The sequence below is a fragment of the Cyanistes caeruleus genome, chromosome 5 (genome assembly GCF_971803275.1).
Source record: "Cyanistes caeruleus chromosome 5, bCyaCae1.hap1.1, whole genome shotgun sequence".
Classification (NCBI taxonomy): domain Eukaryota; kingdom Metazoa; phylum Chordata; class Aves; order Passeriformes; family Paridae; genus Cyanistes; species Cyanistes caeruleus.
In genome coordinates, this window is record NC_141705.1 from 78,960,856 (window position 1) to 78,988,348 (window position 27,493).

Below are 27,493 nucleotides of genomic sequence, written 5' to 3' on the forward strand. Positions count from 1 at the left end.
TGCACAGCCCGACCCTCCAGTGTATCCCTCCTCCTTCCTCCTCCTCCTCCTCCTCAGCCCGCTCCTTCTCCCCTCCTGAGCTCCCCTTCCCTCCTGTCCCTGCCCCATCCTGCGCACCCCGACCGCCCCCAGCCCTCCTTCCTCCCCTCTCCTTGCCCCGGGCACCCAGCCCGAGCGCCCCCCATTCCCGCTCGGCCTTTGCCACCTGCAGCTCCCTCTCGTGCTTCCCTCCCAAGGCCGAGCCCGCTTCTGTTCCTCTTTCCCGCTCTCCCTGCACTCTGTGCCCCTGCTGCCCTCCGCTCCTGCTCCCTTCTGCCTCCCTGTGCGCTGTCTCTCGGCCCTTTCCCTCCGTGTCTCCTTCTCCCCTTGGTCTCTGTTTGCCCGTGGCAGAGAAGCCGCGGGGCTCGGGGCGCCGGATAATAAAGCCCCGAGGGCCGGAGCCGGCGCCCCCGGCGGGAATCCCCTCACGGGGCCGGAGCCCGCGGTGCGGGTCCCCCCACGCACAACACGGCCCCACACTGCCGGGTGTCCCCACATCACACTGGGGGCTCCCGGGGGGCTTAGGGTGGGCCCCCTCCTCCGGAGGGGTCTGGGGTGGGGTAGCGAGGGTTGGGGGGGGGGGGGTTGGGAAGGGCCCCCTCGTTAGGAGGGGTCCCGGGTGGGGGGTGGGTTAGGGGGGGTTTAGGGTGGGCCCCCTCCTCTGGAGGGGGTCCTGGGGGGGAGGGTTTGGGAAGGGCCCCCTCGTTAGGAGGGGGTCCCGGGTGGGGGGGGGGGTTAGGGAGGGCCCCCTCCGGAGGAGGGGGTCCCGGGGAGGGGCGGGGGGCGGGGCCCCCTCCGGAGGGGGGGGCCGGGGTGGGAGGGGCTGGGGGGTGTCCGCCCCCTTAAGCCCCTCCCACCCCGGTCCCTCCCCTCCGGAGGGGGCTCCGCCACCCGGCCCCTCCCCAGGACCCCTCCTCCGGACAGGGGCCCGCGGGGGGGGGGGGGGGGGGCGGGGTGGGTGGGGGGGAATAGGAGGGGGAGTGCTGTCGTTAGACACAAATGTGCGATTACGGTGCAGAGTGACGTGACCCCCTCTGCTGCCCCCCCCCACCCACCCCGCCCCCCCTCCCCCCCCGCGGGCCCCTGTCCGGAGGAGGGGTCCTGGGGAGGGGCCGGGTGGCGGAGCCCCCTCCGGAGGGGAGGGACCGGGGTGGGAGGGGCTTAGGGGGGCGGACACCCCCCAGCCCCTCCCACCCCGGCCCCCCCCTCCGGAGGGGGCCCCGCCCCCCGCCCCTCCCCGGGACCCCCTCCTCCGGAGGGGGCCCTCCCTAACCCCCCCTAACCCACCCGGGACCCCCTCCTAACGAGGGGGCCCTTCCCAAACCCTCCCCCCCAGGACCCCCTCCAGAGGAGGGGGCCCACCCTAAACCCCCCCTAACCCACCCGGGACCCCTCCTAACGAGGGGGCCCTTCCCAAAACCCCCCCCGCCCCCCAACCCCCGCTACCCCACCCCAGACCCCTCCGGAGGAGGGGGCCCACCCTAAGCCCCCCGGGAGCCCCCAGTGTGATGTGGGGACACCCGGCAGTGTGGGGCCGTGTTGTGCGTGGGGGGACCCGCACCGCGGGCTCCGGCCCCGTGAGGGGATTCCCGCCGGGGGCGCCGGCTCCGGCCCTCGGGGCTTTATTATCCGGCGCCCCGAGCCCCGCGGCTTCTCTGCCAAGGGCAAACAGAGACCAAGGGGAGAAGGGGACACGGGGACACGGAGGGAAAGGGCCGAGAGACAGCGCACAGGGAGGCAGAAGGGAGCAGGAGCGGAGGGCAGCAGGGGCACAGAGTGCAGGGAGAGCGGGAAAGAGGAACAGAAGCGGGCTCGGCCTTGGGAGGGAAGCACGAGAGGGAGCTGCAGGTGGCAAAGGCCGAGCGGGAATGGGGGGTGCCCGAGGCAAGGAGAGGGGAGGAAGGAGGGCTGGGGGAGCTCAGGAGGGGAGAAGGAGCGGGCTGAGGAGGAGGAGGAGGAGGAAGGAGGAGGGATACACTGGAGGGTCGGGCTGTGCAGGGAGGAGGGACAGGGGAAGAGCCAGGTGCAGGGGAGGAAGAGAAGAGCAACGGGGGAGAGGAAAGGGGGGTTTGCGGGGAGGAGGGAGGAGACGGAGGTAAGCGGGAGAAAGGAAGGGAGGAAAGAAGGGGAAGAGAGAAGCAGGGCCGGGAAGCCGAGGCTCCCGCGCCTCACCTGGGCCCCGCCGGGGAGCCCGGCCCGGCCCGTGCCGGCACCTCCGAGCGCTGGGGAGCAAATGGCGCCGGGAGCGACTTCCGGCTCTTAAATCCCCTCGGCCCCGCCCCGCGCAGCCGCCCTGGGGCCCCGCGCACCTGCCCGGCCCCGCCCGGCCCAACCCCGAGCACCTGCGCCGGCCCCGCCCCTGCCGGAGGCCCCGCCCCGAGCACCTGAGCCCGGCCCCGCCCCCGCCCCGAGGCCCCGCCCCGAGCACCTGAGCCCGGCCCCGCCCCCGCCCTGAGGCCCCGTCCCTGTCCCGTCCCGTTCCTGTCCCGCCCCGCGGGTGCCGCTGTCCCGGGGGTCTCGCTCGGGATCCCCGCTCGGCGCTGTGCGGGCCCCGGCCCGGCCCGGGCGCTCTCGGCGGGGCCGCTCCGAGCCCGGGGCGCTGCGGCGGGGCCGGGCCGGGAGCCGGAGGTTCGCGCCCGGGTCCCGCTCCGGCCGCTCGGGGCCCCGGGCACGGTCCCGCTCCGGCCGCGGGGAGCCGGGGCTCTGCCGGTGCCGGGGCGGCCCCCGGGGCCCCGAGCCGAGCCGGACGCGCCGGGCCGGGCTCTGCCCGTGGCCCCCAACGCGGGGTTCGGGCTCCGCTCCGAGCCCCAAACGCGGCTCCGCCGCCGGCCCCAGAGGCAGCTCCGAGTCGCCGGCTCTGAGCTCTCCGCGGGGCCAAAGGCGGCCCTTAGAGCTGAGAGGCTGCGACTGACGCTGCCCGAACCAGCCCGCTCTGAACACCGAAGCACCGCGGCTGGGATTTATTTCAAGCCCCCCGAACACAGCCCTTGGTTTCTGTGGGCCCAAAAAGTGGATCATCAAGTGAGTCTGGTTCTGAGCCCCTGAAACGTAACAGTGATTTGGGTCTCTCAAAGCCCAAAACTGCCTGATTCGGTCTCAGTTCCAAGGCCCCAGACCCAGGACTGAGTCCGGTTCTGAGCCCCTCTAACCCAGTGCCTGGGATGATTACAATTCATTATTTGTGTATCTCTTCCTCTAATTGCTAAAGTAGGAGGGAAGATCTAACGGGTCTTCCTTTAACAGATTTTCTCACTTCAAAATCTATACAGAAATTACAGTTTACGTGTCCCTTTGTCTTCTGAAGTATTTATTAATTCTTCTAATATATTTCCTTTTTCACGTTACTGATTTGAACAGAGCAAACTCAGTATTTTGCATTTGACCTCAAGAAGTAATGAAATATGTTTTAATGTAGAAATATTTTCTGAGTAATTTGAGTTAGTGAAACACAGACAGATTGGTGTTTGCCCACCTCCTCCTGCCATTCCCGAATGGGGAGCAGTGGCTGGTGCTGCTGGATCTTTCCTGGAGCGGGGCTGGGGTGATGATTAAACAGGGAATTGGCACCGGTGCTGCTCCCCGACACTTCAGTGCTGCATGGTTTGGGCAAGATGGGAACCTGGCTTCCAGACTCCTGGAATTTAGAAAGCCTTTGGCAGGATGAGAGGCCAGTACTTCCATGTGTTCCAAAAAGGAGGCTGTGAGGGATTTGTCCATGCCCTCCCACTGGTGAGACATTTCTTGGGCACTGGGGGTTGTTACAGCACAGCCTGGAAGCAAAGCTGGTGGCAGAACTTGTCTTTCCTGACTGAGCTACCATGAACAGGGGAACTGTGACTGAGAGCAATGGCCAAAATCCCTGAGAGCCTCAGGGGTGGCGGCAGTGGATTTCCACGTGCCTCCAGCCGGGAATTGGCAACCTTGGCTGAGCTCAGAGCGCTGAAGGGGCCGCAGACGGAGCCTCGAGACTTCTGTGCACACGTGAGCAGTGCCTGGGAAAAGCTTGGGGTTTGCACCTTCCCCAGAGCCCTGGCAGGAGGAATTGTGCCTGGTGTCAGGCACTCTGCAGATGCCGCGTTCTCCGCGGGGATCAGTGTGCTCTGACAGGGATGGAGCTGCTGCAGCTCCACGGGACAGCGACACAGAGCAGCCCCAGCACAGCCAGAGGGCTCTGAAGTGCTGCCAGGCTGATGGGGAGCAGCCTCTGTGCCCCTCACAATCACATTTACACCCATCCTGCATGGTTGGGGACTGGTGACAATTCCCTGAATTCCAGTAGGGAAGAGAGAGTTTTGTGTCCTTTTATTTTCAGTGCTGTGGGTGTGCCTGCCCTGCTGACACGCCTTAGATCCATCCCAGTCCCTTCCATTTCAGTTCCAGGTGAGGAAAGCTAAAGTAGCAACACTGCTCTTTTTTTTTTGTTATGCTTTGGGCTTAGTCTTACCAAGTTGGACTTAGTTTCTGTATTCATGTCACTGCTTTCATAAAACTGACTTGGCAAGTTTGGATAAGGAATGAACTTTTCTCACCCACAGCTGCTCTGATATGATTTTTTTAAATCCCTTTGGACTGAACAAATGCAGAAGATATTATTGACAATTTTCAAATGAGATAATAAATCTCAGTAAGGTTTTTCATATATACATACTCACTAAGTCAGAGTTTTATCTGAACATAATCTAAATGCTCTGAAAATTTCCAGAGGCCTCACAAGTATGAAAATACTTTTCTCAAAGTCACAGGAGGATTAAGAGTGAGAGACAAAAAGACATTACCAAGAAGAAAAAGAATTTAAAAAAAAAAGCACCGAGTTATTTCAGTGAAAGCACCTTAAATAATTGGCATCTGTCCCAAAATCTTGTAAAACAATTGTAGCACTCTGCAATAATGTCTGATGGGTTACAGTATCCTGCAAGATCAGACATCCCCAGGCAATGTTGACAAGACCTTCAGTGTAGCAATGCAGTGCTGCCCCCTCAGAGAACAAAGGAAAGCTCCTGGGAAATAATTAAAGAACATTTTGGGCAGCTTGGGATGCAAACACAGACTTTCCAGGTTATGCAGAAATCAACTGGAAAGCCACAGAACATCACCAAAATGGGCTAAAGGAGACTGAGTGTTTGTCCAAATGGGCCTCAAAGGAAAAGGCTGGGAAGGAGAGAAGACGGGAAGGTTTCTGAGCAGCTGTGCTTCCCCAATAAACTCTCCTCTCTGTCCTAATTTTTTATTTTTGTACTCTGATGATGGAGACAAAACTAACCAATCTTCATATTAATCCTGAATCCTTTTCCTTCATCTGGAAAACTGACACCTATTATGACTTTAGCTTCATACTTGACTTATTCAGAATTTTGTTAGAGAACAACATTTGCATATTCAAATCTGGTTTTTCCACCATTTTCACTGGTCTGTGCCTATATTTTGTGTCAAGCAAAGCTTTTCCTGTGTTACCTTTCAATGGTGTCACAAAGAGTAGGGTCTCCTCCTTATGCTGACCTTATTTGGTTAACTCAATACTTCCAACTCTTCTTCATCTCTCGCTACTTTTTGATTCAGGAAGAAAATTTACTGAAAAGAATAACAAAGAAAATCAAGTACTTTAAAATTGATCACTTAATTGTTGATGTCTATTTAACAAAGCCATCTTTGGGTTATTTTGGCAACATGGTAGATTTAGGAGGTAGCTGACCTTCAATGGGGCATTTCTGGCTGAAAAAACAAAGTCAAATCAAGACTTAAAAAATTAGGACACAAAGTACAGGGAGGAGCCAAGTCACAAAGTCTCTTTCTCATACAGCCATAATTCACTAAGGGAGTGTTTGAACATTTCCACAACTGCAAGAGTTTGGACAGAAGGAATGGGGAAGGAAATGCATTTTACCATTTAGCCCATACATGGTTGTCTCCTCCTGTTCAAAGATGCAAGGTGTGAAGTTCCTACAGTCCAAAGCATAAAAAAGAGACAGGCATTTAAATCCCTTTTATCACTTTTTTTTTGCATTTTTGATGTTTAAAACAGTATTGTTTAATGACACACTATTTTCCCTAAGGTACCTGAGTCCCTCATTACTGCTGAAGCCATTTGAAGGGTTTATTCAATTTTTACATCATTTCTGCAGCACAAGGAGGAAATCCCACAATATATGCAGCATTCTTGCCTTTGCTTGTGCTTTGAGATGCAGCGAGTTTCCTGGACCATGGTGAGAGAAAATCCTGTGCTGAAGGTGTGAGCCAGCAATGGATCAGTAAATAGCTGCTCCTCTGAAGATCAGCTCATTAAGAAGCAGCCATCTGAATGAAATAAGGTCCTGGGGAGTCTGTGCCACCACACATGCCAAAAAGAGAGGCATGAAACCTCGTTACGTGCCATGACCAAGCCAGAGGAATTTCTACCTAGGCAGGATCTGTGGTTAATATTCTGCTCTTGTGCTTTGCCCACTGAAGCCCCGGAGTGCTTTTGTTTATGGTGTGGTTCTCGTTCAGCACATTTCCATGTGAGTAACTGCGAGTGGCTCTGTCGCCCCGGGCACAGAACGCAGCCCAGCTGAAATGCCAGAGGCTGCAGCTTTCTTTGTGATGGGAAGAAAACCAAAGGGAAAAAAAAAAATCACAACTGTTTTTTTCTTTTTTTTTTTCCTGTGACAAAAGCCTCAACAATAGTTTCCTTATTCAATAGAATGGTGTTGCATGGATATATTACAGCTGGTCAAAAGACTCCAAGATTATTTAGCTTTTAATTAGCTTTTCTGTACTGTTAATTCTGTTAGCCATAAATAGCTAAATGACACAGTATTTGTGGAACTTAGCAATAGCCAGCAATATTCACAGCTTAATTAAATAATTCACATGCCAATCTCCAGTCATGATGCAAAAAGACCAAAAGACAAATTAAATAATCACAGCTTCCTTGGCCAATTTCTTGGAAAAGAGAAGCAGGGCCTGTTGAGACATATGGCAAACAATGTTTTCTGTGAAACAGCAAACTAAAAGACATCGCTACTCCCACGTGGTAGGAGGCACAATGCCTTTCCAAATCCCACTCTCACCATGAACAGCTCAGTGTAACTGAGCACTTGCACCAGTGTTTGAACAGGGAATTCACCTGCCATGAACTGAAAGGAAAGGGAGGAAGGCAGGAGAGGGGATGAAAAATCGCAAATTCAAATCGCAATTTCCCAAGCAATATTTTTAATTGTTTGGAAATTTGTGAAACGTGACAAATAAAGTGATTGAGAATGCCCACTGCACTGAGATCTGTCTCTGCCAACACACTGGAATTAACTTCAGTTTAATTAGGCACCCATGCCAGCAGGAGTGAGGTGTGAAGACAGAGATTCAGTTGCTATAAATCTGCCAGGATTTGGGGTTTTTTCCCTTACATCATGATTTCATTATCTAATCACCCTGTTGTGATACACACACACTGCATGCAAAAAAAAATATGCAGCACAAAAACCCAAAAGGTCATTATATATTGCTTGACATTGTCTTCAGCAGACATTATCCCCCAAGAGAACAACTTCAAATAACAATAGTTTTCTCTTGGCCAGGTTCTCTGCCACAGGGATGTTATTTATCCTGGTGTCACACACACAAACAGCCTCGTGTGGGGAAATCCATCGGTGGCAGCACAGTGATAAGTGTGTCATTTATTCGTCTTTTTCTATTGCATACTTGAAGAAGTCAAACCCAAACAAAACTGCCAAGATATGATATTCCTTGAGAGGAGGAACATGGTTTATGTGTCTCAGCTTTGCCAAAAAGCTCTGGACACCAATGCTTCAGTTTGTGAATAAAGATGTACACAAACACTGCCTCAAGCAGGGCAAAGACCACCCTTGGGCAGAAGTGTTTTGGAGCTGCAGTGGTGAAAGGATGGGGGGGCTGTGCTTTGTTTTGCAGAACATTTGGGTGTGTGTTACAGGCCTGTCTAAACAGAACTGGTGTGTCTGATGGCTGATCCAATGTTCCAAGGAGGTCCTCTATTCAGAACTTGTTTTCCTTCCCACTTACCCTACTTTGTGTATTGTGCTAGATTAGACTGGTTTCGTAAACTGCAGTTACTGTCCATCTGGATATGTTTTGAGGCTCTATAAACTTTTAACAACTGTGAAGGGGGAAAATACTGAAGTATGCAGCCAGTCTGAAGTGGTTATCTTGGGCTTTAACCTACTGTTGCCAGGAAGGCACAAAACACCCTTCACAGGCCATGTAAAACTTATTTCATTTGTACCTTACTAACACAGCAAAAGGCATTCTCTTATAAGAGATTATCTCTTTGTTTACATAATCTCTTCATGAATGAAAACTGTTGTGATATTAAAATCACACTGACATGTCCCTACACATTCAATAATGATTCAGGACACGTATAACTGAAAAAGATACTTGGTTAATGCTTGCACCTGTCCTACTGCTTGCTATTAAACAAGGAGATTTTATGCTTTTCTATATTTTTTAGTAAAAAGATTTATTTTCATGCTATTTATTATGGAATGCCAATCAGTTTTCAAAACATTTGTGTGTGCTTGTCATGTTTTTTCCATGTTTAAAAAGCCTTATTTTCCATGTTATCCCAGACTACACTCCCTGGCCATCTTTACCTCCTCACTCTGTGATGGCAGATGATGACACACATCTGGCTGGGAACAAACACAGATCTGCTCAGGGACACACCCTGAGTCTGTGCAGGCCTTTCAAGGCCAGGAAAGTTTGGACTGGTCATCCTTAAGTGCTGACACAGGCAGGTGCTTGTGTCAGGCTCAAAGGGGCTTTGGGACCGTGTCTCTCTAAGCCACCACCTGCATGCCATGGGATGAGGCACAGCTGATTTCCTTCAAGAAAGACCAAACTGTCTTGTTCTGATCTATGGGGCAGTTAGATACACCAGCCTCAGAACAAAATAATGCCTGGGCTGAGAACAGGGCTCTTGGCACAGCACCTGAAGCTGTGCCTGCAGCTCCAAGTGTGATTTAAGTCTCTCTGGTTCATCCAAGCCTTCTGGTACTTCATCCCTTGGCTATCCCAGACAGGCTGATAAATTCTGTTCTTTGCCATTTGTAAGAGAGCACTAAATCATGTTGGGCAGGAGAAAATCTCTTCTGCTGGGAGAGAGGGGAAAAAGTAACTGCAAGACCATCATAAGGCAGAGATGCTGTTGAAACAGCAAAGGATTTTCCTGAAGGTTCTTAGTACCCATCTGCAATAAATTTTTATGAGGGTTTGGATGAAATAGAAGCCTGGGCTAACCAGCAGGTTAGTGGTTTGGAAAGCTGCACGGCACAGTTACGGGCAAATCCTCGCTTTATCCATCCTGACAGGTTCTGCCATACTATTTATTTTTCTAATGCAACAATATAAACCACTCTAAGTCATCAGCATTCCCACAGTTTTCCAAAGTATTTTTGTGTCTGCCAAAGGTTCTCACTGGACCTCTAGGATGCTACATAAGCTCCTTTAATGGAGCATGTAGTGCTGAGCTGTGCTCTGCTCCAACATTCCTGCTCAGAGGAGGAGGTAAAAGGAATGAGGTGGTCCCAAGAGTTATGGCTTAAGGAGCATATTAAAGACCACCTCTAGTGATAAAAATGTCTTAAAACATGAAAGCAAAGCCAAGCAGCACTTTACTTAAACAAAAGCTTTTTTTCCTTCCACTGTCCACTTAAAAGAATTCTTTTTGAGGATCCCAGAGTGAAGCAAGACACCATCAGGACACTGAAATCTATGCCCTACTCCTAAGGCCCATGCTCCAGCTGAAAATGGCTCAAGTGCTGGCCACATGTCCCTCCCTGTGCCTGGCTGTTCAGCTTTTCTTCTGGCTAACTCTTTCCCTTCTTCTTTTCCTCAACTGTGGTGGAGCACTTCCAAAATATGTTAAAAAATGGAACAGAATTCAGTTCACTGATTATTTTGTGCAAATCCTATTTCTCTCTGGGAGCTGAAGTTATGCCTTTTACAAGCCAACACCATGACAGAAGTCCTGACAGTAAGAGGTTGAGTCTCAGATCCCAGGGCTGCCCACGCCATCCCACAGCGATGCTGCAGTGCTCCTGGGCTGCCCTGCTTTGCTGAATTTCAGGAGATGAAAGCTCCAGCCGTGCTGAGGGATTTGAAGCACAACAGGCCCTTTTCAGATCATCTCAAGGGCTCCTGAGAGCAGGAGGAAACCAAATGACAGATGCTGGATTGAGGAGCGCCTGACCTGAGGATAGAAGGGGTGCAGTAATGTCCATCCTGAACTTGGTGCTGTGCAGCAGCTTCCCTGATGTGCTTGGTCACCAGGTGAACCACTCTGAGCAAACCTCACAGATCTTCTGCCTGCACCACCTAGAGCAAAGCTTGGGGTTCTGTTAAACCCCTGAATCCTCCCCTGAAACCCTTCCTTTCCATTAAGTAATGACTATTTTCCTCCTTGCTACACTCACTGATAAACTTGCCATATTTCTGTCCACTCTCCTGTCTTTGGTGCTCCTATTTGTTGCCTCCAAAAGCAAAAAGTATTCAATTTTCTAGATCTAGAACATTTCTTAGTTAAATTACAGGCTTTTTTCTTTGAAAAATCAAAGTTAATGCATGAGTTCACTTTGTTTGGCTTTGTTGTGAGGGAAGGAATGGTCTGGCTGCAGAGTTGGTTTTTTTCAGAGAGCACTGAATGGGCATATCAGTCACATTTTTGCTTTTCCTTCTTTGAAGGAAAGATAAAATTAGCTAATGAGTTGTAGGGTTTCTCTCAGCAATGGCCTCTTTACTCTTGTTGTCAAAACCAGCGTAGGCAATATTATCCACAAACCTTATTAAGGAAAAATGTTTTAATGTCCTTTTCTCAGAGACATTACCTGGATCTCTTCAGTGGAGGAAAAACAGCCAAGCTAAATTTGGAATTTCTCTAAATTAAGAAAGATGCTGTCAGAGTCTCTTCTCAAGAGAACCTATGAGGATTTATTCCCAATATATCATGTCCCAGCTGAACCCAGCCTTGGTATCCCATTGGGCTGGAGAAGCTCTTGAACTTACAAAACTTAACACCAATGCTCCAGTGGCACTTGAGTGTGGAGAGAAGAAACAGCCTAATCTGATTTCAAGTAAACCAAACAGTGAACAGAGGTAGGAAAGCTCATCATGATGAAGACAAGAAATGAAGGAAACTCTACTCACCATTTCAGGATCGTGTACAAAGTTCTCAACATTAATGAAAGTAGCTGAATTGAAATACAGTATGCCACTTAAATATTCTACCTGAAATTGGAAAATACCAGGCTATGAGCTGATAACAGGATCAGTTGAAAGACACACTGGGGCAGGAGACCAACTCTTGTTATGCAGACAAGGAAGGACTTGTATCTGAGCTCTGGAAAGCAGTGGGAACTGAGCAGTGGGCTGTGCAGTCAAGTAGATGGCCAAGAAAAATGGAAAGGAGCTGAAAAACAGAAAGGATAAAAATAATCCTTCTAGTAAAGTTACTCATCTCCTAGTCAGGATAGCAAGGCTACTAAGGAGTGGATTTGGAAACAGTGGCAGCAGATATCAAAAAGTCTGGTGTATTTGTAACAAAGGCACACAGATATTCTACTCTGACTTGGCAGTGAATTGTACAGATAAGAAAAGTGCAATCAGAAGTTTTTGAGAGATTTACAAAGTAGAGAGATTATAAAGGAGCTCTCTGTCTAAAGTGTTCATGTGAGTGAAGGAAAGGCAGAGAGGATTTGGAAGTGGATGGAAGTTGTTTATAACACAAGCATTAAAGATAGTATGCTTTTGTTTTGTTGGCATTCAGAAAAGACATCTGAATAACCTGTATCTCCACCAGTTGTTCCAGCAAACTTTCCCAAGGAAGCTGTGTGTGACTGGCCTCTGAAACAACTGCTTGAGTTACAATGCCACGAGTAACATGGAATTGCTGTCTGTTCTTGTTCCCTGGCACGGTCAGCATTTTCACTCAAGTCAGACTGTAGTTGACATGGCTTGTGCTTTCAGCTCTAGGAATCCTCTCTCTGGCCTTTTGAATTGGCCAAGGGACTCCCTGGATAAATACACTTACAGGATTTTGTGTCAAGGGATCTTCTAGTTCTGTTTCAAAAGGTCAGGTTATCTTCAGTTTGGCTGATATCCCTGAACAAAGAAAGAACACAACAGTGAACAAAAATCCCACTTCTCCAAGCCCAAAGGCTGGCTCATATCTGAGGTGCCAGTGTCATTAGGCTTCCAGACTGACACAGCAGCTTAGGAGAAGAGAAAGGATTTTGTGTCCTTGACATGTTTTATGTACCATCAGACCCAGCAGAGCTCACCACTCTGAACCTGCTGTCATTCATTCCCACAGGCACATCTAAGCACCTTGATTTTAAGCTCTAAAGCAATGTATATCCATAACAGGAAAGAGAAAAAAAACCCCAAAAGTCAGAGAAATAAATTCAGAGTCTTAATAAAACAATCAGAAGTACAGCAGAAAGAATAAAGAAACTTTGGAAATGATTTATGGCTGTAATGGATCACTCTCTAGGTCTTTACAGAAAGAAAATATCCAAATTACCTCAGCTTTCATAGTCCTATTCCCAGTGACTGCAGATGAGGAACTTTTTAATGTATGTTTAAGACTAAAAATGGTTATAAAAGATCAGACGCTTTCAAAACTCACTGTGTACCAGGTCTAGTGAGTGTAATGCCAAGAAAAACACATGAAATCTGTTCTGACAGTTTCATAATTTTCCTTTGTTCAAGGAGATCCCAGTGCAATGAAAATGTACAGTAGTGTGCCAGGACTAAAAGAAAGAGTTAGTGGAAAAGACTCAGAGGTAAGGACCACTAGGTGGTTTCTCACTGGCAAAATATATATATATTAAAATATATATATATATATAAATATATATATATATATATATATATAAAAAAAAAGAAGAATTAACTACATTAAGAAATCCCAGGGAGCATGGTTTAGATTAAAGGACACTCTTTTCAACCAGGCCACTGGAAGGTTGATGCAGCACTTCTCATGCAGATGTTTGGAAAGCATTCCATAAATTTTACTTTTGGAGAGGGCTTCTAAAGGCTGTTGCTCCTCCACTGCTCTGTGCCACCTCTAATTTATCCTTAGCCTAAAACAGGGAAAAAAAAAAATAGAAACAACAGCTTCTTGTTAAATAGGAGGGGGTCTTTTTAAAGAAAAACAGTAAAACATAAGATGTTATAGTCCAAATCCCATAGATCCTGTATCTATAGTAGGCTGGCAGCTCTCCTTTTACCTACATACAATAAAAATGAACTAAAAGCAAATCTGTCAAAACTCAGCAGGTTTAATGTAGTCCCTTGGTTCATACTGGCTGCATGTGAACAGTGCACAGAGCAATAAATTGCTATACTGAAATCTTGGGAGTTCAGACCTGGTTGTGTGGTTTATCTTTAAAAGTTTGTTTCTATATTATGCTCTGGCTATTGATTTTTAGCAGACAGTGCACCTGGCAGCTGTTCTTCAGCCCAACTCAGATACATTCCAAGCTGGACCGTGTTCCCTTAAAAATTAAGCACACAAAAAGGTTACTTAAGTAAGATCTCAAGTAAGGGAGTTTAGGCCAAATTCTGAACCAATGCTCTGAAGTTCTGTCAATTAGTTTTACAATTTTTCGTTCAATTCTGACTTTCCAATGATGAGGAGCTTTGAGTGTCTTCAAGTCAAAGGGCAAGAGCTCCATATTCTCTCAAACAAAAACAAACCTGCTGAGTGTTGCCAGTTCAGCACTGAGAATGACAACCCTGCTCTACTTATTCCTTTTTATTACATATTTACCTTTTTATTTTCATTACATATTACTTATGTTCTGTCTACTACATTTTCCTGCAGCAGAGGAGAAATGCTCAGTGTTGCTGTTTCCCTGCCTGCTCCCCCTCTCTGACTTCCTGCATTTTTGTGTATCTTTTCTGATTATCTCTCAAAGACTTTCTCATTGTCTTCAAAAGGTGTTACCTCATGGCAATAGCCAAGGAAACAGTTTCTGCTTTGCACATTTCATTGTTGCAAGTGCAAGATGTGATGAGGGATGGCTCTTGTCTTAATGAAAGACAGTGAAGGTTCCATTGACTTCACTGGGGGTCAAAGCTTCACCCTTGGGACCTATTGGAGAAATGGGAAGGAATTTCCATTTTCACAGAGAATTTGCAATCCTTAATTGTGTTGAAACCTCAAATATTTTCTTTGCAGGGCAAAGTTCATCTCTTATTTCAGATGAATGTAGTGGCTGAGCATCATCTGCTGCTGGAAAATCTTTGGAAGTTACTTAAAACTAAGGCATAAAAGAGAAGCAGGGTGGGAAAGGGTTGTTTGCTATCAAACACCAACACAAACCAAGATGGGCTTTTCATCTGTGCCCTTCCCCCTTTTTGTTCACACACTCCTCTTCACCCTCCAGACAGCCTTAGAATACTAATTTTTCTAATCACTTGGAGAATGAAAACTATTATAGAAATCAACTAAAATATTATTTTAAGCCTTGTTTCATGAGACTGGATCCACACTACAAATAAAATCTGGATCCTTCTCAACATTCAAAAAAGTTATTTCCCTATATACCCTATACAACTTATCACTTTCCAATTCAAAGCAAATACTTGAAACCATTCTCAAAAAAGGATGTTTATACAAACTGGCAGGTGGGATTTATGAGGAAAGAGACATTTAACTAAATGTCTATTTGTCTCTTTTCACAGACATTTAGGATTTCTCTTCACATAGCAGCAGATGATGTGGATACACAGAAAGAATCAGTGCAATGATACTGTAACGATAAAGATTTGATTATTAAATGTTATTCTTTGTTGGGGGTTCCACCACTTTCTGAACTTTTAAGGGATTCAATTATCCTCTTTTCCTTGAGGGTAAAATATGCATGTAACCCTCAGTTAGCACTAAGAACAACGAGCAAATCTTCACACATCAGATGTGACTATGTGCTTTTGTCTATCCTAATGGTTTGAGAGAAAAATCTTAATAAATCAACGTGAGATTTTTTTTTATTTTCCTTTTTTTTTCCTTATTCTCTTTCTTACATCTTGTTGTCTTGATTAGATAAAAAATAATAGGGGGCTGTCAATCTGTTTTCTTTTCAGGTCTTCTCTGTCTCTTTCTAAATTAGTTACAGCCTGCTTTTTGTAGCTTTATAGCCAGCCTGACTTAATTTAATTACCATGACTTGTGTGGCTTAAAGATAAATAGTTTTATTCAGCCTGCCTACTTTTGTATAAGTTTTCCCTTTCACACATCTCTCTATATTTTGGCATTCAGAATTCTTGTCCTCTGTTCTTCAGTAGGTTAACACAAGGTTGGTTTATAGCATTGTCCTTATTTTGACAAAAAGGCCTTTGATGCCTTTAGTCCCTGCTTTTCTCTGAGTCTGGGGGCCTTTGTGGGATACAAATGAACACTGACTGGGGCTCAGGAGCATGAGATGGAAAATACAGCCCTGTGTCCATCACCAGGGAGAAATCCTCAGAGCTTGTACTGCCACTATCCAAGATTTTTTCTTATTTTAGGAAAATACTTCAGAAAACAAAGCTTGAGACCGCCCTGACATAAGTGGCTGGAAGATCTCCGGTAGCATAACTCTGTAGCATGAAAATGCCTTCAAGCTGAGAACACAAATGCTTTACACAGAGATGTCCCCTGTGGTTTACACAGATCCCTGAGGTTCATGCCAAGATCACTGACAAATCCTTCTACCACCCTGAAAGGTGTGCAACCAACAACCAGCAACCAGCTTATGAACTCCAAAATCCTACTTAAAACAAGGGATCACCATGTTCCTTCCTCTCTGTCCAAATGGAGAAAGATTGACCAGAAAACCCTGAGTGATACTAAATAGTTTTTAAAAAATCAGATTTTGGTTCTGCTACATTCCTGTAATCACTGCATTTTAACTTTTTTTACATCTCACATATAACACTGGGATGGATGTACAAAGACCATCTCCATATAAATACGTTGTGTTTTGCCTATGAACACTAAATACATTTTGCAGTAGTTTAAAAATAATTCTTTTGAGGCTTACTGCAGTTCTTAATACAAATGTAGATACAAAATTTGAAGTGTCATTTCTTGTATCTGTGTGTTATCTTAATATTGCTTAGAAGAGCCTCAAGCCCTTTTTACAAAAGGCATCTACTTGGGTTTAAAGAGTATATTTGAGGTCATTAGCAAAGAAAATTGCCAGCACTAATTCCCACCTACCACTGGTTTGAAATATATGGTTGAAAAAAGAACAAACTGAAACTTAAAAGGAAACCCAACAATTAATTGTGTTTTATGAATATGTGTGCAAAATCGTTGTTACAATCAAATAAAATGCTGATATGTGCCAGACACCTTGAAGTTGCTCTCCTGTGTCTAATTCTCCTGAGCTGGATTTAAACTCATCTCCCAGCACTTTGCCTCTTCCCACCCTTGTTAACTAACTAACAAAAGCAATTTATACCAGCCACACCATAAGCAAACAGTAAAATAAAAACACTTTTAAGCCTTTGAAAAGCTTCACCCTACTGGACACCTTTACCTATAATCACAATAATGTTCTGTTAAATAAAATCATATACATACAATTCTATCTCAATATATAAAATACTTTGTTTCCAAGTGCAATATTCAAATGCCTTGCTTCAGTATTGTTGGTCTGTTTATCTGATGGCAATATTCCACAGAACTTACATGAAACTAACCTGAATAGCTGTAAAGCTCCCAGGAAGGTGATTTTCTTTGGAACAGATTATGACATTTCTTTAGGCCCAGAAAAAAAACCAAATCCAAACCTTTCATATAAATTTTTCAAGAAATATTGCAATCCTCAGAAAAATCACAGTTGACACATTTTGAGAAAACTCAAAACCTGAGGGCTTGAGGGTGTATTTCTCATACAAACAGCTTCACCTGCAAAGGAATAATTTCGAGACATCCAGTTGGAATGGTGGTTCAACCAGGCTTTCCCATTGTCTTTTTAATACTTAATTAAGTATAATTGGAAGTTTTCCTTGGCTGAACTGCTGTATAACTCACAAATACAAACAGACCAGTGTCTGACAGCTGAGGCAGCTGCTATCCTTGCTTTTAGCCCTACCTGCTTCCCATGTGCCATTGCCTGCATGGAAGGAAAAGATGAGACAGGGAAGCACTTCCTGAAAGGCTCAGGCTCAGTTTATCATGCTAGCTTACACCCACAGTCTGGCAATTAAAAAAAAAAAATTAACACACTGTATAATAAAGAAAGCACCAGGAGTGGATATGAACAGCAGAAACAGATGAACATAAAATAGGACAGGAAATTTGTGTGGGATGTGGAATCTGTGCTGAAGGACTCAAATGAGAGTACCTGGGCTCCTTGAGAAGTTCTGAAAAAGGCAGAATGTTCCTGGCAACAGTGATTGGTCATTTCTGTACTTCTTTCTAGGAAGATGTAAATCTCCATCCTTTATGTGTCCAGAGTATTTTGACTTTAAATGCTTCACAAAAGGCTGCCAGGATGAGAGTACAAGGGTCCTTGACTTCATTTGGTGTCTATAGGTAGTTTCATGTTGTCTAAAAGGAAGAAAAGAGCAACCACGGATGAACTTTAGAAAATATCATTCCTTATTTACATATTTGCCTTGGTTACACCCTGTACAAAAATTATGTCACATTGAGATACAATCAGGGGGGAAAAAAAAAAGCACAGATCAATTCACTGGTCTGAACATGGATCAAACACCAACTGCACTTAGCAAAAGAACACATCTGATCATTACTGCAGCCAGATTCCAGGAAACAAAGGACAGAGTATGGCACAGATTCCACTGCTCTCATCATGCACAGAAAACAGCTGATATTTTGAGGTTCTGAGGTTACAACATGTGGCTCTTCTAAAGAGCAGACTGCAACCTTGTTGAGGGGTTTGTTTTGTTTTCCAGCTGCAACCTGACATCTGACAATCTGACAAATTACATGTGAACATTTGGAAGTCATATTGTTCATCATGCATTACATATAATTGCTTGAACTTTTTACAGTGTGCAGTCATTAAAATGACTTCCACATTAATGGAGCACTTAAGAGAACCCTCACCCACATGTGACCCAGTAAAGAGGAGTAAGTGTCTAACTCTGCAAGCACTTTGTCCTTTAGCAGAGTGATGCACCAGTGCCCTCTTTAAATCAGGGTGATGTTTGCAGTGGGTAGGAAGCAGGCCACCCTGTGATCTACAGACACATAAACATTCACCAGGATAAATTGTTTCTGGCACAGATTTACTTCACTCAAGATTCTCTGAGCAGCAGGGAGACATCTGATATGTAAAACAGTAGGCCCCAGCCAATTAGGCTGATAGATAAGAACCTTTCCTTAATTTGTGCTGTAGGGTTTCTATGTGGTCTGTTCCTTAGATGGTTTCATGTTCCCCTCTGACTTCACTGAAATCCAGTTTTTATCAGCTGGGATAGGAGGAAAAGGAAGGAGGGGACGGAGAGGGGGGAAGGGGAAGGGGAAGGGGAAGGGGAAGGGGAAGGGGAAGGGGAAGGGGAAGGGGAAGGGGAAGGGGAAGGGGAAGGGGAAGGGGAAGGGGAAGGGGAAGGGGAAGGGGAAGGGGAAGGGGAAGGGGAAGGGGAAGGGGAAGGGGAAGGGGAAGGGGAAGGGGAAGGGGAAGGGGAAGGGGAAGGGGTGCTTTCGTAGTTCTATTCCTCAAAAAAACCCAATCTGTGAACAAGGAAAGTAACTATTATCCATGGAAGTGTAACTTTTCAAAGCATCATGGTGGATTCAACCATTAATATCTAACAGCAGCAAGACTCAAGTAGGCTGCTTTGGAAATCTGCCTTACCATAGTTGTGCAGAAAAAGTTCATATAAAAATAGGCAAGAAAATCTCCCCCATCATGAATACCTTGCATTGATTTTTTTATCTGTGCATTACTCCTTCCCAAAGTTAAGAAAAATAAAATTCTTCTAAGCCAACATCTCCAGTGTGACTAGAGACCTGTGGGGAGTGCTAGGTTGTTGAGATGGGAATGTTTTAGTTCATGCTCCAGCTAGAGGAACTTATAAAATTTTAAACTGCTACTTGAATTATTCCACTACATCAGCAAAAGCAGCACCTCACGCTTCTCTCAGTAATAATTTCACAACATGAACCTCAATTTTCATTTATGCCCCTAAAATAATTTCCATGGGGTTTTCCCTTCAATCTTGTGGCTCTGCATTAAAAGAAAAGGCCAGAAAGGCTTCATTCCACTGATGGGAGTGGAATATTCTGAGCGGCAGATGGAACAGATCCTGAAACAACTCGGTCCATGGTAAAGGCAGTCATTCAAGAAAGGTTACAGGAAATATTAGAAAAAATGTTATAGGAAGCAAGAACTACCTTCTCATATACATCTACCTTAAATTAAAAATTGAAAGGCCTGGCAAAAGAAAAAAAAAGAAAGAAAGAAAAAAATTTTACAGTTCTTTTAAGTATAGCATAGAAATCATTTTTGAGGCCTTACAGGAGGGATTTTTTTCTTTCTTCTTCTTGTTAACTTGATTTATTTTAATGTACCCTCAGAAGCTGCAGTCAAACTTCACACAAAAATTACTTCCAACAAAAGAGGTTCATACTTCTGGACAGAAAACAAGAAAGACTCAGATCCAAATTCCTCCTTTACTTCCGTGACCTAGGGCAACTACTGCTGCCTTTTAAAGTCTGCGTGCCTCTCCTGTCCCTGGTGATTGTTATTAATACAGGTTAGGGAAAGTGGTGATAAAGATCAATTCCCAACCTAGAAAAGAAACATTAACTGCTTCTTTCATGTCTTCCATAGCGAGGGAGCAGCTACAGTTTCAAATGATCCCCAGATGTTTACTACTCCTGGAGCTCAAAAGCAGCGTAGGTTTTCTCCAGAGCCATGTTGGGTATTTCTGGTTATCCTGCAGGCTTCAACCCCTTGTCCTCAGAAGAAAATGCAAAGGTCAAAAAGAAAGCCTGTGCAGTGTAGAAGTCCCCAAGGAAAAATATACCAAGGACGGTCTCTTACTATTGCCTCTGCACACTAATGCAAGGAATTCCTGCAGAGATGGGTATGGGAACACTACAAGCTTGACACTTGATCACAGAGAGATTTCATGATTCCAGTAAAAGTAAAATGGCTGGGATCTCTCACAAAAACTATGCTGTTTTTCTGGTGCTTGACAGCAGTGTTTTCCTATTCCTTCTGACTCAGAGCTTGGACACAGAATAGTCCACCTAAATTTGCAAACATGATAGCTAACAGAAAAATGAAAAAAAAAAATTCTCCTTAGATAATACAGGATTAAGAATAATAAGAACAATTATCATTCTACTTCTCTTTCCTTTGCACTTTGTCCTAATTAATCCCTGATGATGTGAAGATTTACCTTTACTAAAACTTAGTCCCACTGGAAGCAATTAATTGTGATAAAAACAGGCACTTTCCAAGAGCTTTAAACAGATTTTTATCTCAAAAGCCCAACAATTTTGTCGTTGTTATAACCAGGTAAGGAAAGACAGAAGAAGAACATGCCATACAGGACATTCAAGTACTTCACCTTCTTGGTCTGCTGTGTTCCTTTCTCCTCTCATCTTCTGAGGAACGTTGGGCAAAAGATTTAGTGCTGCATGAACAGCAGAGATGGAGAAAAAAATACTCCAAACCATGGCAGGATTCAAATCCAATTTCTTACAGCTGCTACAGTGTGTATGAGTTAGAGAATGAAATGAAAACCAAAAGCTTCTGATCCTCATTTCAGGACAATTATTCTGATCGAGCACTCAGGTAACTGAGCTGGGCTCCTCTTTTTAATGAATGAGAAGATGCCAATATGACCTCACTGGATCAGCCCACATGGAAATGAAACATTTACATGTATTGTTACAGTTCATCTTTCATGCCAGATAGGCAGGCCTCAAATTGACTTCTCTGCTCATGTGCAATGATCAGAATTAACTAAGTTGTTCAGTTTCTGCAGGATCACAATCAAAATACTCTCTGAAAGGTATTTTAAACAGAGGATGGAATTATTTGACCCTATTTCCTTTGCTGATAATTGAGAAGGTGGTAGGATGGCCTTGTAGACAAAAACGTGTTCCTGGAGCGAACAGCAGCTTTTGAGTAAGATCACGTTAACGCAGCACAGTTCTCCCAGTCAGTGCCCTGGCTCAACATGAAGCTGCTCTTTATTCTACTGCAAAAATATGAAACATCTATTTCTGAACAGAACAGCACCTAGTTCACATGTGAAACATTTTCATCTGCTAGCATCTAAGTGCTGATGAGTGTTAATAGTCTGTTAATTCTTGGGTACTATTAGCCATAAATTTGTTCAAATTGAACAGAAAATTCACTTACTGAATTACCCCTGACTACATACAATCTTACTTTTATCAAAGTCATGTTACTTACTGATCTATTTCACCCAGCTTATCAAAAACAGGTGGAAAGGATTCTGAAATGCAAACACCACAGCCAGATGTCTTCCAATGTAAAGAGGCCAGTCTTCCTGCTGGGAAAGCTGAAAGAGACAATAAAGTGCATCACTGAATCTCTATTTACCAGGGAAAGGCACATCTATAAGTCTTAAGAAGTAAGTACAAATTGGAATCTCTCTTCCATAGCCCTGAAATGTGAAAGAGACACTAGAACTGTGCTGATAATTTGGTATTGTGCTTTGCTGAGAGAAAATGGTAGAACAGCTCGAAAGCAACTCAATAATTCCCACACTGTTTTTTCCACTTGCAATTCACTTTATTTCAGGTTTTCTTTCACCTTTCTGTTTTAGCACTTTAAGAAATTTTTAACTTACAGGTTAACCCTTTCTTTCCCTCCTTTTTTTGCAATGCAGCAATTGTTTCCCTCCCATTTCACATTGGGGGAAGTTAATTTTCACAATTTGCTATATGGTTATAGAGAAGAAACATGAAAACACATGGAAAATATACATATAACAATTTAAAAGGTATTTTTTTTAACTTTTAGAATTGTAGAACTATTTTCATCTGAAAATCAGTTTCTTTGATAGGGATCCTGCTTCCAAGAGAAATTCTATAGTTAATTAATGAAATTTTTGCTCAAAAATACCAATCAATTATAATTAAACACAGCACCACTTGGTTACTTGCAACATCAAAAATTTCCCAAATCCTCCTGGGGTAAGTAGTCTTAAAAGCAAAAAGGACTTAAGAGTTTACAGAGCTCTTGTGCAGCTAGTGAGGACATCCAGGGAAGCACCACAGAAACAAGTTTCCAGCTGCACACCTCCCTGGGATTATCTGGCCAGTAAAAGTCACAGACAGGGATGCACAGTCCCTTTCTGCCCTGACAGCATTAACACATCCTGGTTCTTTGCAGGGATTAAGATACAAGGACTTCATTCACTCTTCAAAAATACATAAAAGCACACCTTAACTGGCCATGACAAGAATGAGACTTAACTGCATGCACAGAATTCAAAGGGGATTTAGAGACTGCCCAGAAATGGACCAGTTGTTGAAAAAGCATCCTTCTGTTTGCCCATCACCAGGAAAGGTAGTTACAACTCTAAGATACCAAACTGTGCAGACTGTGGGGCTTCTTAAATATTCTCTCATGTCCAAGATTATTCCTGTATCATTTTTAGGTGTTATTTTTGTATAGATTAGCTTGTGTTTTCCATCTGAATTCTCAATGAGACTGCAGCAGCAGTGTGACCTCGACCTTTTTATTTTCCTTCCTTTTTAATTTTTTTTTTATTACTTAGCACAGATTTTAAGATAGGAAATGAAGACAATCCCTAGTGGTGCACACTTTAGCTGGGATATAGTTCCCCTAAAGTCAGCCAGAGAGCCCACTTCCTCAAAGTGAAATAATCCTTAGGGTAAATATCCCAGGATCTGTAAAATCCATGGTTTTTAAAATTCATCTCCTTTACTCCATGAAAGAAGGCTATGAGGATTATGCATCTGGGAAGTTACAAAGAGCACTCTACTATAGGTAGTTAAACAGCCCAAACTCTTCCCTCCTGCAGCCTACAAAAGCAGTGGGCTTCACCTGCAGCATCAGCTGGGGAACTGGGGAGCAGATTCTGGGGACACTTCATGCAGCAGGACAGAATTCAATAACAGCCTTTAGCAGTCAAGTGACACCTCGTGCCTTTGAAACACTGAGGTTTGCTGGCACAGTCTTACTGCTTCCATTTGGGCACACACAGTGGCAGAGGAGCTGAGCCCACAAATGGCTCCACTGTGTGACCCAACCACCCAGCTGCCCCTCGAATACAAACTGGGGACAAGTGTAGACACTGTCCTGAGACAAACCAAAACCAGCTCAAACAGGTGGACCAAAGCTCAGTTGTAATATGCTCCCTTTCCACCTTCCCCACATTTCCTGTTCTTCAGCATCCATTGAAGCCTTAAGGATGAAGGACACAGTTTAAGAGTGAAGAATTAGGTTTTGTGTCCTTTAGAAGAGATGCAAATGGGAGAGCTGACTGCTTGCAGGCAGATACATTTTTATTTCATCTGTGATAACTGCATCTCACCAAACAACACCTGATTTAACAACCTCCTTAAAATGTACAGATTTCTGAAATAGGGATCAGGAAGAGCTGAAAGAGCACATTATTGTTTCTGTTTCATTCTTCCTGCAATGCTCTGGACGCAAAGCCTCTTCCCTGCGCTTCAGCACGCTCTCTTACAAGGTGAAGATTTGACTTTCCTAAAATATTGTTCACCTCTGAAGCTGACCAGGAATGAAGGAATGAAGCCCTGTCTGGTGGAATCTGCAGATGAAGTCAGTGTGGCCAATGGCCACAAGGACACAACCTGTGCCCTGCACAAGTACAGTCAGCCAGAACAGCGAGCCAATTGGGTAAACAGGAAAATGTGGTGCAGATGGGCAAGAGGATTGCAAAATAAAATACACAGGCTTTAACAGGAAGCAGAAAAGCAGAAAGCTTAGCTTGTCCTTACACAATTCAAGCTACATTTGCTTTCAACTAATAGTGATCTCCACTGACCGCATTTTACATGAAATTGGAGAATAATCAGGTTTTTTATGTTAGAAATGAATACATCAAGTGTTTTGCAGGACCTCATACAATCTACTGTAACACTCTTGGCTTACTGAACACTTTGAAACACAAACTGAGCATTTCAGCAGAAGTTAACCCAGCTCAAGAGTCCTTGAAATCGGCTTTTATTCATCACCCATAGATTATCTACTCTCATGACTACTCCTCCTTTTCTGCACTATTATTATTATTATTCATGATTTGGCAGCAGCCAAGAAATTCCTCTGGGTTTCAGTGATGAAGTGCCTCATTTGGACTAATTGTTTCATTTACTGTAAAAGAACAAAGAAATATATCAAAGCACATTTACTCTTTTGAGGCCACTTTTGGATATCTGTTGCCAATCATTAAGATTTTTGGAACTGAACACTGAAGACGGAAACTTCCAAAAGTATTTTAAGTCAGAGCAGCACACGGGAGACAAGGTGAAAAGAGCATCAAAGCTGTTGCATTTCACCTGGATGTCACTGATTTTTCCAGATTGCCTTGGCAGATCTCACATACTGACACAGGTTGTACATCTTGGGTTGCAAGAATGTGGTTCAGGTTAAGCATACTCTGTTTGGCACCCCCCAAAAATTGAAAATCATTCTTTTAATGTGTACTTTTCCAGGGCTGTGCCTGGATTGGTATCCATTTACACTGACTGCTCTCCAGTTTCCCACCCCAGTGCCTGTGTGGCTAACAAATTAAAGCTTTAGTACCCAGAGAATGTAATGTAATCTTTTTATTGCAAATTTTTATGGCATTACTTCCTTACTATATCAGTACTCAAGAACAATGTTTAGAGCCATTTGAATTCAACAATTTGCATCTTTCTGGAGACTACACAGTTGTTAAGGGAATACAAAATAGACCTCTGTCATTCTTTAAGCTGAGCTTCTTGTCTCACTGGCAAGCCACCTGGGATGCTAATTCTGTGATATATTATAAGCTTTTGTGCAAGAATGAAGCGAGTTTGTTAACTGCTACTGATTATTAACCATGAGACAAGTAGAAAAAATAAATTTTCACCCTTTTAGTATTTACCAAATTTATGACTTATTTGCTGTCTGTCAAACTGATATTTAAAACCAGAGGACACTTGAATTTTAAATGGCATTATTCTGAGAATTTGCCTGTTACAATAACGAGCAGATGAGTTCATTTGGCATTTTTCTTGCAGATCATAAAATAAAGAGTATTCTGTCCCTGGGCTTAGTTGTATAAATATTGCTCTTTACCTTGAAGCCAAACAGATTATAATTTTTCCCTTAATACTTGAAGAAACCTGAGGAAAAGCCTTCATATTGTCAGCTCTGTTTTCTCCTGGGAATTCACAAAGTATCCTTCACAAACCACCCAGGCTGTAAAAAAGACTGGAGCTCCAGCTCATGGTGCATGGAGCAAAGGGGATTTTGACACTCTAAGGTAACTGCAATGGAGTTGTGCAAGCTCTCTCCAGTGCCCACAAGAGCAGGTGAGGTGAGTCCCTGTCTTGCAAGGGTTAAGAAACAACAACAAAAAGCTGATACTGAGAATGGCAGAACCAAAATGAGATTCAAGTACTTAAGGATAAAATCATCATTCCATCAGCAGCCTAGCATTCTAGGCTTCTCCCTGATTCTAGGCCTGCTAGCCAATCTAAAGATTTCTCCACAGGGCAGGAAAAAGATTATTGAGCACATAAATCATCATCTGCCCCCAGAGTACGCCCCAAAGTCTATTTATTGCAAAGGGAGTCCTGTGAAGGCAGATCCTATAACACCATGATTTCAAAAGGTATTTACCAAAAGCCCATGGCTGAAGTCCAGGAGTGCAGTTCAAGGCCACATGCACAGGCACCTGACAGGCACTGCATTCCCCATGCCAAGCAATCCATCCAGAGGAGCGAGCTCTTGCTCCAAAACAACATCTTTGCAACCTGGTAACCTCTTCCCCCACATCCCTCCATCTGTCCTCCCTTCTCCCATTTCATATTGCCAGAGGCAAGGAAATATTCCACTTTTCACTGTAACTTCTCTAGCTTTATGATTTCCCCCAGCTTCCTATCATCAGGTTTTCTCAAGGCAACTCCCTCAGATCAACCACCATTTTCTGACCAAGAAAGAGCCTGAGGCTCTAGTAAAACATGCTTGTCCTATCTCAAAACCTTGCTGAGCACAGGCTTCTGCTTTTATTTATTATTCCCATTACTCCAAGAGTTTCAGGCAAGTAATTTCTAGTACTCTGCTACCCTTTGTGCAACTTTTGCTCCAAGTCAAGAGGTTTTGTTTCTTTACCAATTTTAGACTCTCCTTAAGCCTCTGGTTTTTTGTCTTTCCAGGCAAATTAATAGATTCCCCTCACTAGAGTTTGTCAGTATTTTTGTTTTCCTTTTTTTTGTGTCTTTTGTACAGCCTAATGTAACTTTTTCTAAAAAATTCTTTTTCATTTCTTTTTTCTCTCTCTGATTCTGCTGCATTTCTGTATTTTTCTTTCCTCCTGGATTTCTCAGTCTCCTCTGAGCTGAGCTCCTTGGGGATGCTCCTTCACGGGAATCCCTTTTATCACAGTCCTCTGGGTCAGGACAAAAACTCCAAAGCCTGTTAGGATCTTGTTTCTCGTGTTTATTAGGATGTTATCACAAAACTTGGCAGGTGTCTCCAGACCTTCTGCACAAGTTCAATTCACTGCAATCTGGCTCATTTTCTTCTGATGGTACAGAATGGCCTTGTAGCTCACTTTGTGGCTCACTTTGGCTTTGAAAGCACAAAATGGCCCTGAACCAAGCAGTTCTTTTATCTTTACACTCATTCTTATCCAATTAACAATAGACATGTATATTATTTTTCTTAATGACCCAATGACCCATCACCTGTGTGCTGCACTGTGGCATTTTCTGTCCAACCACTATTACCCAAAAACTTCTAGGAGAAGAACATGAAGAAGAAAGAAGGAAAAGAAACAACACCCTAAATCCTCTATTTTGTCTTCTGCTTTCTAAACTAACTTCAACTCTAAATTTTAACTTTTTCACCCAGTTACTTAAGAAAACTCTCTAATCTACACACTCACACTTTCAGCTTTTCTAACTTTAACAGTTGTTTGCTCATGAATTCCATGTTGTATGAGGTAAAGGGGCCTCCTTGGAGACACTGCCTGTCACGTTCAGTTTTACATTTGGCCTTGTTATTGACAATGAATGTTGGCTACTTGTGGAAAGTGGGGACATAATTCTCACCATAAAACATTTACCAGAGTAAACTCAACCCTGCAAACAAATTGATGCATACAAGGGGAACAGTATAAAAGCTACCAGCAGGGCACAGGTTTATTTTATGCAGATGTACAGTTTGCATATTATGGGACTCAACAGCACTCAAGTTTCCAATAACTTCTCTTTTTTGCTTGACCAATTTTGTTCGTTACTTATAGGTCCCTGCAGAAT

General features: G+C 44.3%; 1 protein-coding gene across 12 annotated transcripts in view; it reads right to left on the reverse strand.

The window, feature by feature from the left end:
- Positions 1 to 27,493, reverse strand: part of LOC147653292 (uncharacterized) — an 80,905-nt gene that overhangs the window by 10,550 nt on the left and 42,862 nt on the right. For 3 of the 12 annotated variants that reach the window (XR_015286577.1, XR_015286582.1, XR_015286583.1), the window contains 6 exons: positions 21,441 to 21,549; positions 17,385 to 17,590; positions 16,738 to 16,945; positions 12,945 to 13,130; positions 12,077 to 12,147; positions 6,746 to 11,455 (listed from right to left, as the gene is read on the reverse strand). Coding sequence is in view for 4 of the 12 variants with exons in the window: in XM_086888212.1 (XP_086744338.1) it covers positions 16,872 to 16,945; positions 17,385 to 17,590; positions 21,441 to 21,549 (389 nt within the window). In the remaining 8 variants the exon portion in view is untranslated. Of the gene's footprint in view, positions 1 to 3,329; positions 11,456 to 12,076; positions 12,148 to 12,944; positions 13,131 to 13,996; positions 14,144 to 16,737; positions 16,946 to 17,384; positions 17,591 to 18,382; positions 18,740 to 21,440; positions 21,550 to 27,493 lie in introns of those variants that run through there. The other 9 variants (XR_015286584.1, XM_086888215.1, XM_086888214.1 and 6 more) reach the window with 9 other exon arrangements.